At 47.1% G+C, this 13,702-nt stretch overlaps 1 protein-coding gene across 1 annotated transcript; it reads left to right on the forward strand.

Annotated features, from left to right (window-relative positions):
- The first annotated feature begins 2,198 nt into the window (after positions 1–2,198).
- On the forward strand, positions 2,199–13,700 carry ccdc80 (coiled-coil domain containing 80). The gene is made up of 10 exons (XM_067255481.1): positions 2,199–3,596; positions 3,802–3,999; positions 4,407–5,023; positions 5,564–5,935; positions 6,552–6,708; positions 9,208–9,344; positions 10,301–10,452; positions 10,920–11,023; positions 12,078–12,161; positions 12,792–13,700. The coding sequence occupies exons 1-10, from the start codon at positions 2,894–2,896 to the stop codon at positions 13,109–13,111; spliced, it is 2,844 nt and encodes a 947-aa protein (XP_067111582.1). The 5' UTR covers positions 2,199–2,893; the 3' UTR covers positions 13,112–13,700.
- The last annotated feature ends 2 nt before the right edge of the window (positions 13,701–13,702 follow it).

Genomic DNA, 13,702 nt, shown 5'->3' on the forward strand with positions numbered 1-13,702 from the left:
GAGGAGGCGGATATGAGGAAGGAGGAGGAGGACTGGGAGCAGGAGGAGGAGCAGGAGCAGGAAGAGGAGCAGGAGGAGAAGGAGGAGGAGGAGGAGCAGGAGGAGGAGGAACAGGAGGAGGCGGATATGAGGAAGGAGGAGGAGGACTGGAAGCAGGAGGAAAAGCAGGAGATGGAGCAGGAGTAAGATGGGTTCCACACATCCAGACCCAGTCAGTCAGCCAGCCAGCCAGCACTTTTATAGCGGATATTAACAGAGTCTATTGAAATCGTAACATGCTGTTTTATCTGCAAAAGCTACATTTGAACAAGAAGTGTCAGTGTTGACACACATCCATATATCAACTCATTTTGTCATGCCCGTGAGGTGCTCACACATGAACACACACACCTCGCTTGAGCTGAACATGAGCACCACAGACAAGTGTGAGATTTCCATGAGATGTCAAATGCAGATAACAGTTTGATTCTACCCTGAAGTATCTTGGCAATGTTAACCAAAACACAGGCATACACAGACACAGACACACTGAGACAGGTCTTGCGGAAAAGGATCAAAGGTCAGGACAATTGGCTTGACCCCAGATGAACTCTGACCTCTGACTTATGACCAGGAAGTGAAGGATCAAGCCTCATCCTCTTCAGGCTGGCCCTGTGAAGCGCTCAGAGAGAGGAACCAGCTCAAAGCCTCAGCACTTGTCTCACATGCCTGTATTGCCATCTGTTCGGGGCGTGGGTTATGAGGACATGTGCCATCAGTTATGTGGTGCGTGTCTGTCTGGGTGTTTGTTTTTGTGTGTGCATTTGTGCGCTTGTGTGTGCGCGAACGTATACCTCAGTGTGCATGTGGGTCCATGTCACGTGCCTGTATTAAGAGTCTGTAATAAAGGCCTTTTCCAAATTAAATAAAGAACATGTTGCTGCTGGAGTTCTTCTAGTAATTTCCATGTAGGCTTAGAGTGTGTGAGACTTCGGAGTTTGCAGAAATCTCTTTAGTGGGCTGAAACCGCACTGACTGTGCATGCAGACTGTAATTACAGCCGGTGTAGTGCATGGACGATCCAGCTGATGGACTCCGTATGCTGAAGGTGGTTCAGATCTGGTCTTTGGTTCTGACAGGAGCAGACAGGAAACAGCTTGCAGACCTGTCATCAGCCAATCTAGCACAGCACAGCACATCCGGGTTTATTCCAACACAGCTCATCACTACCCCAGGTGTCCTGGGCAACAGAGTCCAGAACCACCTGCTGTCCTCTCAGTGTTGCTTCCTGCCTGACACCGGGTTTGTCCATCATCCTCGGGACAGCAGTGGTAACTGAGCAGGTTGGATGATCGGGTTAGGGGCTAGACAATAATTCTCCTTATTCCATCTGTTCCCTGTTTGTCAGTATTATTGATGAGGGTTCCTTATTTATTCAATTTAAAACTAGAAAAACTGTAAATAATAACGAAACTTTGACAATATAATATTAATTATTTATGTTTATTTATCAGATGTTTATATCCAAAACAATGTCGGGAACAAAAAATGGACCTGCTACTTCTTACTTTGAAGACAACCACTGTCTACCACTGAGCTACACTCGTTATGGGAAAACCGTCAATATTCCTTGTAATTATATAAAGTTGCCTATAATAAACAGTCTCGTGTACAGTAATTGCACCCCATTGCCCTGTGTACGGTGGACTTTTAGTTAAGTGGAGACCGACGGCCGACCGCTTACAGTCTAAATTTACCACCGCTCTCCGTTCCTTTTGAAATGGTCCGTGTCCAGACAGCTTTACAGTAATACCCTGGTTTATACACTCCCTTTTGGACAAGGTACATGGGAAAACCTGGTCTGTCTGTTTCGGATGAATCAAAGGCAAAAGGAGCGGGCAGGGGGCGTCTCTTGTCAGACTTTATGGGAGGAACTTGACTGAAGTGCGCTATACGGTCATTTCTCTTTCAGCGTTCTCCACGGAGGGGTTACCATTTAAATGGTATCTTTGATGTTAATAATCATAAAATCAAGGTGGGTTTATTGGAAATAACTTTTTGTGTATGTAGGCCTACTTGTAATTCAAATCTCGAATCAGATGTTCGAACCTCGAGATAAATGAATCATTTTCAGTAGTTTTTTCTTTATTCTGGTAACCTACTGTCAATGCCGAGGCTCATGCTGCGGCGTCGCCAAGAAAGTTGGGAGACTGAGGTTGGTGTGGACATTCTGGGATAACTTCCAGAGCACAAGTCAAGAGAGGGAACTGCGTTTCCCAGAGCAGCAAGTCAGTGGTTATGGACAGGTTTCCTACTGGATCTGGAGTCATTCTGCGTAAAGTTTCTTTATTTTGTCGGGTGGAAAGCATTTCATGTGCAGCTAGTTTTGAGGATAAATAACTTTCCTCATTTTGTACAGAACTTTTTTCAATTAAGAAGCTTTTTGAGTGAGTATTACATTTCTAGTTTTGGAATAATTGCATTAGAACATTAGTTACATTTCTGACATTTATTATGTAGCGTAAATGCCACGGAGCAGTAAACTGTGCGTTTGAGATAACGGTTCTGGATACAACGGGAAGATCGCTAATAAAACCAGTGATATAGAGGTGGATGACAGTCCGTAATAGTTTCCTGTAATCCCTCAGTGTTCATGTGGCAGCTGGGTTGATACAGACAGTAAAGTAGGGCTGTGCGTTACTTGGTGTTCCGCTGTGAAAAGTGAAGGTATGCTCTCAAACACGACACAGTAGTGTATGCACCTTTCTTACATTCTAGTTTTGCATCCGTTGCTAAATACAAATGTAATACGCGAGGACAAATGCACTAAGCACGCACCAAGATCTCATGTCCATTGCTGGATATTTCACCATCTTCCTTTACCGGAGTGTTTACTTTGATTTACATTTTTAAAATGCGGGGAGAGTTTGTCCTGGGTCTGGCCCTGCTGAGTCTGCTAACATGGGCAGGTGAAGCCGACAGACAGGCGCACCTCAAACGGATTACCTTGCGCCGACGCACCAGACTGGGGCGTCTTCAGCCGTTTGGTTCCGGCAGGGACCGCACTGTCGCCGGCGTGCGCCCTGGCACTTCGCCTATAAACACAGGGTCCAGAATCAAACGAGGAGAGATCATGCAGGCTGACCAGAGCTCTGGTCCTCCCGCCAGTGCTGCAGCTGGACAGAGCAGAAGGAGAGGAAGGATCTCGCTGGCAGGGGCTGGGAGGAGGGGGGGCGGGCTGGGCCAGGCCGGAAAACCACCGCAGCCTGGCGTGCTCCAGGATGAGGGCACTCCCGGGGCACGGGCCAGAGTCGCCAGAATGCCAAACAATGCAGGCTCGCCTAACCTCCTGGCAAGCTTTGCGGGGAAAAACCGGGTCCTGGTTATCTCGGCACCCCACGAGTCAGACGGGTATTACCGGCTGATGATGTCACTCCTAAAGCCAGATGTGTACTGCGAGCTGGCAGACCGCCATGTGCAACAGATCGTGATGTTCCACGAGGAGGGGGAGATGGGCGGGAAGGTGAGGCGGATCACCCAGGAAGGCAAAGTGATGGAGGAGCCGCTGGACACAGCCATCATCCCCCGACTCATGAGCTTCCTCAAGCTAGAGAAAGGTACAGACACGTACATCTGCTCACATCTGGTGGACAAGGCTATGTTTGTGTGTGAAAGAGAGAGAGATAGACAGAGAAGTAGACCGAGAAGTAAACAGAGAGAGAGAGAGAGAATGAGAGAGAGAGAGATAGATTACACAAATTTAAATTCGAATTTTGTATTACTAATAATGCTGACAATAACGTGACGTTGTACCTCTGACAGGCAAGTTCGGAATGGTGCTTCTGAGGAAGACCCTGCAGGTAGAAGAGAGGTACCCCTACCCCGTCAGGCTGGAGGCTGTGTATGAGGTCATCGACCAGGCGCCCATGAGGAAGCTGGAGAAGCTGAGGCAGAAGGGCTTCATCCAGAAGTGTAAAGGAGCGGGGGTAGAAGGCCAGGTGGAGGAGGGCACAGCGACTGGTGAGATGGTGTGGGGACCTGTCAACTGTTACCATACAAAAAACGAGAACACGGAGAAAACAGATATCTTTCCTCACAAAAATGTCTAGTTTTACGTGAAAAGAGTTGAATTAACTTGATATGGGGCCGCTGTTTATGACAAGCTAGAGAAGTGCAGTTTTAGATTTCGATTTCGAACTCCTAATCTCCCATTCTGCTTCACTTCCAAATCACAGCACAAGTCTTTATTTTGACTGATTGTTCATGCAATTACATGTAATTTCTTGGTCATCGATATTATATTTTCTTGATTGTACATATTACAAGAAGGATATGTGTCCCAGAACATGTGAAGTGATGGGTGTATTTGGTTTGAGCTACAGACAGTGTTGGTGTACTAAAGCTCTCTGGGTGTTATCTTTTGATAGGTAGACAAGTTGACATGCCCATAGCTGGGAGGCCTGACAGGAAGCAAGTAATGATGAGGCCAGCAACTGTCTCCACGACAACGACAACAACTACCACAACCACAAAACCCACAACCACCACGACAAGAGCAACTACAACCACAACTAGACCTACCACCACCACAACTAAATGTACTACAACCACAACTAAACCTACCACCACCACCACAACCAAACCTACCACAACCACAACCAAACCTACCACAACCACAACCAAACCTACCACAACCACAACTAAACCTACCACAACCACAACCAAACCTACCACAACCACGACAAGGCGAACAACGACCACCACAACCAAACGCCCTACTACAACCAAACAGACCACCACCGTCACGACTCCAAGACCCACCAAAGCCCAGACCACAGCACATTGGCTGCCAGCCTCCCGCACCACCCCAGACCCCTCCCTCCGCAGGGGGAGGGAGAGGCACCCGCCCAAGACCACCCCTGCTGGGGATAACCGCACTGACAAGAATGGAAAGGAAGCCCACAGCCGGAAACAGGACGGGCTGGTGCCCACCTCTCACAAGCCGTCCAAGACCAAGCCCACCAAGAGGAAGAATGGAGGAAAGGTACGGAAGCTCGTAGCTCAAAAACATGTTTGTGCATTAGTAGAATTAGGGTTGTGGTGGTCATTTGCAGTTCCTTTCTATAGAGGCTTTTCACGAGCCATAACGTGACGCGGTTGTCGTTTTTTCATTTCCATGTTTTTGCACAGTAGGCTTGTTCTACAATGTCTTGCAAAACGTTTAATGAGCAAAAATATCTAGATTATGTAGGCTGTAGTTAGGATGCTGCCTTGGGGTGATTAAGTCATGTGTCACATTAGGATGTAATCAGGGATTTTACGCTGATAGCACTACTGTCAATCTAGATTGAAATAGTATTTTTTATGGAGGTGTCAACCAAAACAAAACTACTTTGGCCATTACAACTGACCCAAACTGCAACTCAAAATAGGCCCAATGAATGTGTACAATTGATGTTATCGTTAAAATCAGTTCTGTTGAATTCAGTCCAATTTGTAGAAAATGTAGGATTACCAACAATCATGTACTTTTTTCCACCTAGTAAAAGGTCACACACTTCTGTTGTTCTCTGTCATTTCCCAGTATTTGAATAACGAGTATGAGGATAAGTATGAGGTGGGCCAGCCAACAGCCAGCAACCCCGAGGAGCCAGAGGTCATCCTGGAGGTCACCCCGGAGATCACCCCCACCAAGAGGGTCAAAGTCAAGCACGAGAAGAGCGACAAGAAGAAGAAAAAGAGCGATAGACCGGACAAGGCTTCCAAGAGAGAGAAAGCAGAGAGGAGAGGGGGGAAGCCAGGGAAGGAAGGGAAGAGCAATGGAAAGAAAAACGGTAAAAAAGCATCCAAGCACAACGAGAAAGAGGAGTACCAGAAGCCGACCAAAAAGCCCCCCCCAGCTAAGGGATCCCTGGCCACCTTCCTCGACTACTTTGAGGGCAGGAGACGGCTGGTGGTATGTGCTAAGTCCACACTATGCACACATACAACACATAAAACCCATACAGTACTATGAATACACCATTTATTCAACCCCATTTATGTACCACATATTTTAACTACACATGAACCAAACACAGTACACATGACCTAAATGTACACAAATACAGACACTGGTTAGAATAGCTAAATCCCAATAGACTCCATGTCAGGAGGGAAGTAGACTACAGACTCTGTCAGTGTATTAGTACAGTAGACTGTCAGTTGGTGTATAGCAGACTGCTGTATCTGCTTTCTAGTGGACTGTATACAGCGTTCCAGTAGACTGTGTCGTGCGGTGGTATTGCTAGAGAGTGTAAGCAGTGCTCCGCAGCCTGTCTACATTCTTATTAGAGCTGTGAGGAGGGGCAGAGTGGGAAACCACAACCCCCATCCTCTCCCAGGGCTGCAATGTCAACACAAGTACCTCCCAGTGTACACTCAGGTGTGTGTTTTTGTATGTGCGTGGGTGTGTGCGCGCACGTGTGTGTGTGTGTGTATTTATGCAGCTCATTTACTGTACGTGTGTGCTTACTTCTTCTCATCCCCCCTTTCCCCACACCCCTCCTTCATCCCCTCATCCCTCCCTCCAGATCATCACAGCCCCCGGTGAGGAGAACAGCATGTATGTGCAGCAGAGGGATGAATACCTGGAGAACGTGTGCGAGATGGCCATTAGGAAGGTGTCCATTATTACTATCTTTGGCTCCCTCACCAACTCCACCATGAAGATTGACCACTACCAGCTGGGTATGTAGTCCAACTGTGCAGTATAGAACATACTCAGTCGAGTTATATGGTATTCAGCTGGCAAGTGCTGTTAGTTTACAAATATCTGTGCGTGCTATCATTTCCTATCAGTGATCAGTAATCGGGCAACAGGAAACACAGATCCCTCATTTCCCCTCCCTTCACCGCATGGGATTTCCTGGCCAAACTGCAGGGTCAGAGTTCAAGTTTAACTGTGTTAGGTCCAAATCACTGTTTTGTCCTCCAGGTCTCTGGTCCTGAGCCCCGGCCCTAGAACACTGTCACAGTATATGTGTCTGTCTTGTATCAGTGCATCAAAGTCCTGCTCCCTGTCCTTACTTCACCCCTCCTGCTAATACTCATCCCCCCACCTCGAGACACACCAGACCTCCACGTGTCTGCAGAGTGTCGGCCTGGGCCCACAGCCTAGAGGTTCTCAGACAGGCAGCACGGGAACAGTAACACCCTGAAGATGGCCACACTGTCTACCGGTCCCCACAGGCCAGAGGAAATTGTGTTTAACTCTCTCCTACCCCTCTCTCACCCATCACCACCTCTCTCTCCTACCCCTCGCTCACCCCTTACCACCTCTCTCTCCTACCCCTCTCTCACCCCTTACCACCTCTCTCTCCTACCCCTCTCTCACCCCTCACCACCTCTCTCTCCCAGCTCCTTCCTTTCCCTGCTACTCTCTATGTATGTGTGTCTAGTCTTTCTCCCTGCATTTCTTAAACGTTTCTCTCTCCTGTTACTCTCTAACCGTCTCTACCTTTTCTCCCTTCCATTTTTTCTCCACCTACTCCCATTAAACCTTTTCTAACACTTTCTTCTCCTTTCTCTTCCTTCACCCCTCCACCTTTCCTCTTCCACTTTCCATTCCTTGCCATGTGTAGAAACTTTGTTTTCTGTTTGAGGTCTTGTTCAACAGTGAGATAGGACTGCAGACTATAAAAAGGTTTTTGGCCCTTGGCTACCGTGGACACAGTTTCTCAACATGCTGAAGTCTGGGTTTCCCCCAAGGGGTTCTGGGAAAGGGCACAAAGCCCTCCTGTATCAGCAAGTTAGGTAGCCCAGTGCCAACACCAACATTTTATAACAGATTTATGAATCAAATCAAGTTTTTACCGGCAGTAAGACAAATCTATATCACCTGATCTCTGTGAGGGACAACGGTACAATATTCCCTTTTGTTGTGAGTTTTTTGTCTTTGTGTGTCACCAGAGTCTATCAGCTGGTGTCAGAGCTGAGCGAAAAAGCACAAACACACTCACACACACTCACACACACTCGCAGAGAGGTGAGTGTTATTGTTATGTGTGGGATTGGGAGCAAATACCTTCCTAGTTCATCATCTCAGCCAAGGGGGAAGTTTGCTTCCCCTGCAGCTGATGTGTTAGCTGGAGAGAGTTAGCTCATCCACACACAAACACACACACACACACACACAAACACACAAATGCTCATGCACACACAGTTCTTATTCATAGGACCCAGCATCACAACTGTTTTTTTAATGGGATATGCCTTGTCATCGGGTAATTTACCATTACAGACACATTTTATGGACGTCTGGATCTGAAGCCTCTAGTTAGGGTGTGTTAGGACACAACCCTTCTGTATAAAACTGAAGTAGTCTAACGACCTGCGTGGAAAGAGTTCTGTACGCCGAATACCGGAAAAAGTTCTGAGGTGAGGTCATATGACCCCACCCACGTACAGAAGTGAACGGTAGTTACAGTTTTGTTCCACTTGCTGACCAAAGGGTCAGTGTGTGTGTGTGTGTGTCTGTGTGTGTGTGTGCATGCATGCATGCATGTGTCTGTGTACGGTATATGTTTTTGTGTGTGTACACAAGTAGTCTTTTGAATGGTATATGATGGAACAAGTTCTCCACAGTGTCGTGCATACAGTGGTGTGTAAACATGTGTGCTGTATGCATGCTTGTATGTATGTACACGTGTGTGCACAGTTAAGGCCTTTGGCTGTGGTCTGTGTAAGTGTTAGTCAAATATTCCAGACCACCATAGAGCTCTCCTTACAAGGTCAAACTAATGTTTTTTTAAATATTTTCTTTACCAAAGATGGTATTGTTGTGCATGTTCTTCTAAGGTATATATCATGGATTGGTATCATCATTACTGGAGTGGACAGGATCTGAAAGAATGTTCTGCTTTGTTGTTTGATCCATACTGTCTGCACCAATCTAGAATTGACGTGACCCAATGTTGTTCAATAAGATCTATGCCCATGTCCAGTAAAAGTGTATCCAGTCTTCTGTTCACTAATACATAACAGTCTGTGGTGATGAAGACAAGTTCGGTCCATCTCTTCAGGACCAGTTTGCCTGAAATGTACACATACAGCATGCCATATGTCTTAATTGCCCTCTCTCTTTGTATATCCTGGTCAAGCTAAATGAGCCTGTTCTCTCTCAGTGTCTCTCCCTCTTCCTCTGTCTCTCTGACTCCCTCTCTTCTTCTTTGGTGTCCTCTCCTCCAGAGGATGACAAGACGATGAAGGGACTTCGCCAGGAGGATCTGGTGAACCACGATCTGATCACAGAGCTGAGGAAGGACTTTGGCATGACCTACAACGACTTCTACATGGTCGTCACGGACACCGACATGAGAGCGAAGGTGCGGCCACACACGACCCACTGCATGCAGCGAAGACTTTGCGAACGATAAAGCGTATTCTAAAAACAAGAACAAGTACATTCATCGTCGATAGATATGGCTTCTTCTGCCTCCGCTACTGACATACTGTGTCAGGCGGCCATTGGGTTACACCACTGATGTACTGTCTGCCAGGTGGACATTGGGTTGAGTGTACACCACTCAATCAGTGCATCGGCTCCAGTCCCTTTAGCAACCCATCTGTGCACTACGATTTCTCCATACGACTCTGTACATCGATTTACTGTCACACCTGAAACAATAAGCAATACCAAACAGATATTCCTGTCTCTCTCTCTCTTTCTCTCACTTTTCGGCATGTCTGTCTGTGACTCTGTGTGTCCATGCCAGCGTAGACTGTGGTCGTTTTCAGACTAATAAACAAAGAAGCCAGTGTTCTGAGAAGTAAAAAAAAAAAAGACAGGGCACTGAACCTGTGTATGAGAGGGGAGAGAGAGCAGAGAGAAAGAGAGAGATTGAGAGGGAGAGGAGAAAGATGGTAGACATTTGGATGGAGAGAGAGATGGAGGTAAAGCAGGCTCCAGTTTCCCAGAACAGTGTCATGGATCGTAAAACTCTATAACTGTATTTTTAGACCTATAAAATTAAATATTCATTCGAGCACCAATCCCAGCACCAATTTGATTTTCTGAAAGCAAAACTACTGATGATGCTAAATGTTTCCCATACGCAAACCATTGTCTTTTTAAAGCACGTTTTATAAGATCATGTATAGTCACCAGCCATTTACTGTCGTTTTTGTGATGCCCAATTTTTTTTATGAAACAGATTTACTTCAAAACGTCCTCACAGTAATGGTTAAGATATAATCATTCCTTCTCCCAGTGTGACGCCAATGATGGGTGTACAAATTTGGTTTGTTCCACCACCAGTAATTCTCATTCCTCCAATCACAGCAATTCTACGAGGTTCCCATCGCCATGAAGGCCGTGTTTGACTATGTGGACACGTTCTCCTCTCGCATCCGGGAGATGGAGGAGCAGAAAAAGAACGGAGTGGAGTGTAAGAAGGAGGACAAGCCCAGGTCACTCGAGAACTTCCTGTCCAGGTATCCTGCCTCTGCTCAGAAGCATAGTCATACTGTACACACACACACATACACACACACAGACACAATCAGAGGTGCAGTGGCATTTTGAGCTTGGTCAAAATGGGTCGGCTCCTGAAATGTATGGGTTGAATCTATAAATACACATGGCCTGTCTCCTATTAAACTGTACATAACTCGCCAGGGAGCATGCTGCACCTGTTTCTCTGGTCACAGTTATCGCCTGGATCACAATGTACACTACTTTTATGAGCTCAACTTGGCTCCTCTCAGATGCTGAACTGTGTGTTTGTGTGCGTCCGTAAGTCTGTGTGTGCAGTTCAGTAGTAACTTAGTTCATTTCAGGAATAAGTCACTTTTATAATCATGCTTTGTGAATGATTTACTCTCGCAACAAAAAAACCCGACATATCATATGTTTCTACGGAGACGTGAATTCCGTTCAACCATTCCGCAAACCATTTCAGGTTCCGTTGGAGGCGTCGCCTGTTTCTTATCTCCGCCCCCAACGATGAGGAGTGGGCCTATCAGCAGCAGCTGTATGCTTTAACAAGCCAAGCCTGTAACTTGGGTGAGTCAGCGCATCAAAAAATCTATCACAAAAACAGCCTATCAGCCTGACCAATCAGTCATGAATCGCCTTTTCCTTTGCCCGTTCCACTGCTCTGATCTGTATGACAACAGCATTCCAGTGTCGTGATAGCAAGCCATTTGGCAAACTTTTCCAACTGTCTGGAAACTGTAATAGAATTACTCAAAAAGTGCTTTATTTCAACAAACACAGATAAAGAGAGACGTTGTTTATCTACAGGCCGAGGATTTCCCTCATCTGTTTTCTTGGCTGGCCTCAATTATTCTTTTTTTTCTTCTCTCTCTCTTTCTCTCTCTCTCTCTCTCTCTCTCTCTCTCTCTTTCTCTCTCTCTCTCTTTCTCTCTCTCTCTCTCTCACTCTGGTTCTCCCCCACTCTTTCTCACTCACTTTGTTTCTCTTCTGCCTGTTTCCATTTATCTTCCTCTCTCTCTCTCTCTCTCTCTCTCTCTCTCTCTCTCTCTCTCTCTCTCTCTCTCTCTCTCTCTCTCTCTCTCTCTCTCTTCTCTCTCTCTCTCTCTCTCTCTCTCTCTCTCTCTCTCTCTCTCTCTCTCTCTCTGCCTCTCTCTGCCTCTCTCTCTCTCTCTCTCTCTCTCTCTGTCTTTCTCTCTCTTTCATGCTCTCTATCTCCATCCAACAAAGAGCCAGTCCTGCTGACTGTGCTGGGAGGTTTTGCCGCGGTATTCAGCTGTTGGCTCTCACCTCTCTTCGCACAGCCCAGCCCTCTGTTTCATGTGGCTGTGGCAGCTTTCTGTCCGCGCTCTGCTCAGCAGCCCTCCCCGTTCCACTTCCGTCAACCAAACACACCCAAGCATGGTTCTAATTATATACATCCAAATGCACATGAACAAAGTGAATCCACACTCTGTGTGAATAAACCGATTGGCATTCTGTGTGCTGCGATACAATAAACCGTTTGTGACAGATACTCGATCGATCAAATATGTTATTTGCTATTCCTCGACGTTCGAATGTGTAAACATTTCGTCTGTTTCCTGTTGTTCTCCATATTGCGGGCGTTTCCATGGTGACCCAGGCCTAAGACACATCTCCATTCTGAAATTGGTCGGCATGGACGCAGCAGATATGGGAGGCGTCTTGGAGCTCTATCCTATAAATGGTAAGACACCTTTAATGTTAACCTACAGTATGTATTAGGAACTGGCTTTCTGAAAAACAAACAAGACACACATACAGTGCCCCCCCCCCACACACACACACGCCATGTCAAAGTCAGGTGCTCTACAGTGCTCTTTGATGCAGATTCGTGGTGTTTTGTTGACACAAGCAGCTTTGCTCAGCTGCTGCACTGAACCAGCCTACAGACCCAGCTTGTGCCCCCTGTTCCTCCAGTCAACCACTGCTGCTGACCCAGTTCTACTCCAGAGTTCCTCCCCTCAACCCTTGCTTCTCACCCAGCTCTGCCCCCCTGTCCCTCCCCTCCACCCCTGCTTCTCACCCAGCTCTGCCCCCCCTGTACCTCCCCTCCACCCCTGCTTCTCACCCAGCTCTGCCCCCCTGTCCCTCCCCTCCACCCCTGCTTCTCATCCAGCTCTGCCCCCCGGTACCTCCCCTCCACCCCTGCTTCTCACCCAGCTCTTCCCCTAGTGTTCTACCTCCCTCTCTGGCCCCTGTTCTGTGCTTGCCATTGATCTCCACCTCAAAGACACGCTGACGCAACCACAGATGATCCCTGAATCCATCCATCCCCCTCTCCCTCCATCCCTCCCTCCACTCCTCCCCTCACCAGGCAGCGCCACCGTGGACCGAGAGGGTCTGTCTGCCACCCTGGTGAAGGACATCAGGAACTACTTCCAGATCAGCCCGGAGTACTTCTCCATGCTGCTGGTGGGCAAGGACGGCAACGTCAAGTCCTGGTACCCGTCTCCCATGTGGTCCATGGCCATCATCTACGACCTGGTGGACTCCATGCAGCTGCGACGCCAGGAGATGGCCATCCAGCAGTCCCTGGGCATGCGCTGCCCCGAGGACGAATACGGGGGCTACGGATACCATCACCACGGTTACGACGGCTACCAGGATGCCTACCACCAGGGCTACGGTTACTAAGATGGGGTTGAAGCGGGTGTGGTTTATATAATGCCTTTCTGTCATAGGCTTAAGTTGTCAATGGAACGGGGTAGTTCCATATTGGCTTCTGGTCTTTACCCTCGCCCCTGTCCCTAGTCGGCACACATCTGCGGGTGGGGTTCCTAAAATCTTTGTAGCACTTATAAATGGCATTTACCATATTGCTTACACGTATACAGTTCTTTTACATCTGTAAGAACCTAGAACCCGTACTGGAACTAGGCAGCTCCATGAGTTCAATTCTCAAGTCTTTATACTTCTCATTTCTGTTCAAGCCAACACTGTTTGGACGAGACATTCTGCTTCACTCGCCTTCCTGGCTAAAGTCTCCCTCTCAATGTGGATCTGTCTTCTGTAGATAAAGACTAAAACAAGACTAAGCTTGTGTAGCTATTTATTGATATGTTATCATGAGTCAAGGTAAATCAATATCTGAGATCAGCAATACAACTGGTTGGGGGAAAGCTCCCACACAAAACAGTTTCCTCTCTTTTAAAAAGTTAATTTGCTACTGTATACATTGTTCTTATTTATACTATTTGACAAATTAAACTGTGTTTACAACCAGTA

The sequence above is a fragment of the Osmerus mordax genome, chromosome 2, assembly GCF_038355195.1.
Source record: "Osmerus mordax isolate fOsmMor3 chromosome 2, fOsmMor3.pri, whole genome shotgun sequence".
NCBI lineage: Eukaryota > Metazoa > Chordata > Actinopteri > Osmeriformes > Osmeridae > Osmerus > Osmerus mordax.

Excerpts from the sequence above, each read along its gene's own strand:
- ccdc80 (XM_067255481.1), top strand. The coding sequence starts at position 2,894 with ATGCGGGGAGAGTTTGTCCTGGGTCTGGCCCTGCTGAGTCTGCTAACA. Across the intron at positions 5,024-5,563 it reads AGAGGAAGAATGGAGGAAAG|TATTTGAATAACGAGTATGA; the intron begins GTACGGAAGCTC and ends GTCATTTCCCAG. Across the intron at positions 6,709-9,207 it reads GATTGACCACTACCAGCTGG|AGGATGACAAGACGATGAAG; the intron begins GTATGTAGTCCA and ends CCTCTCCTCCAG.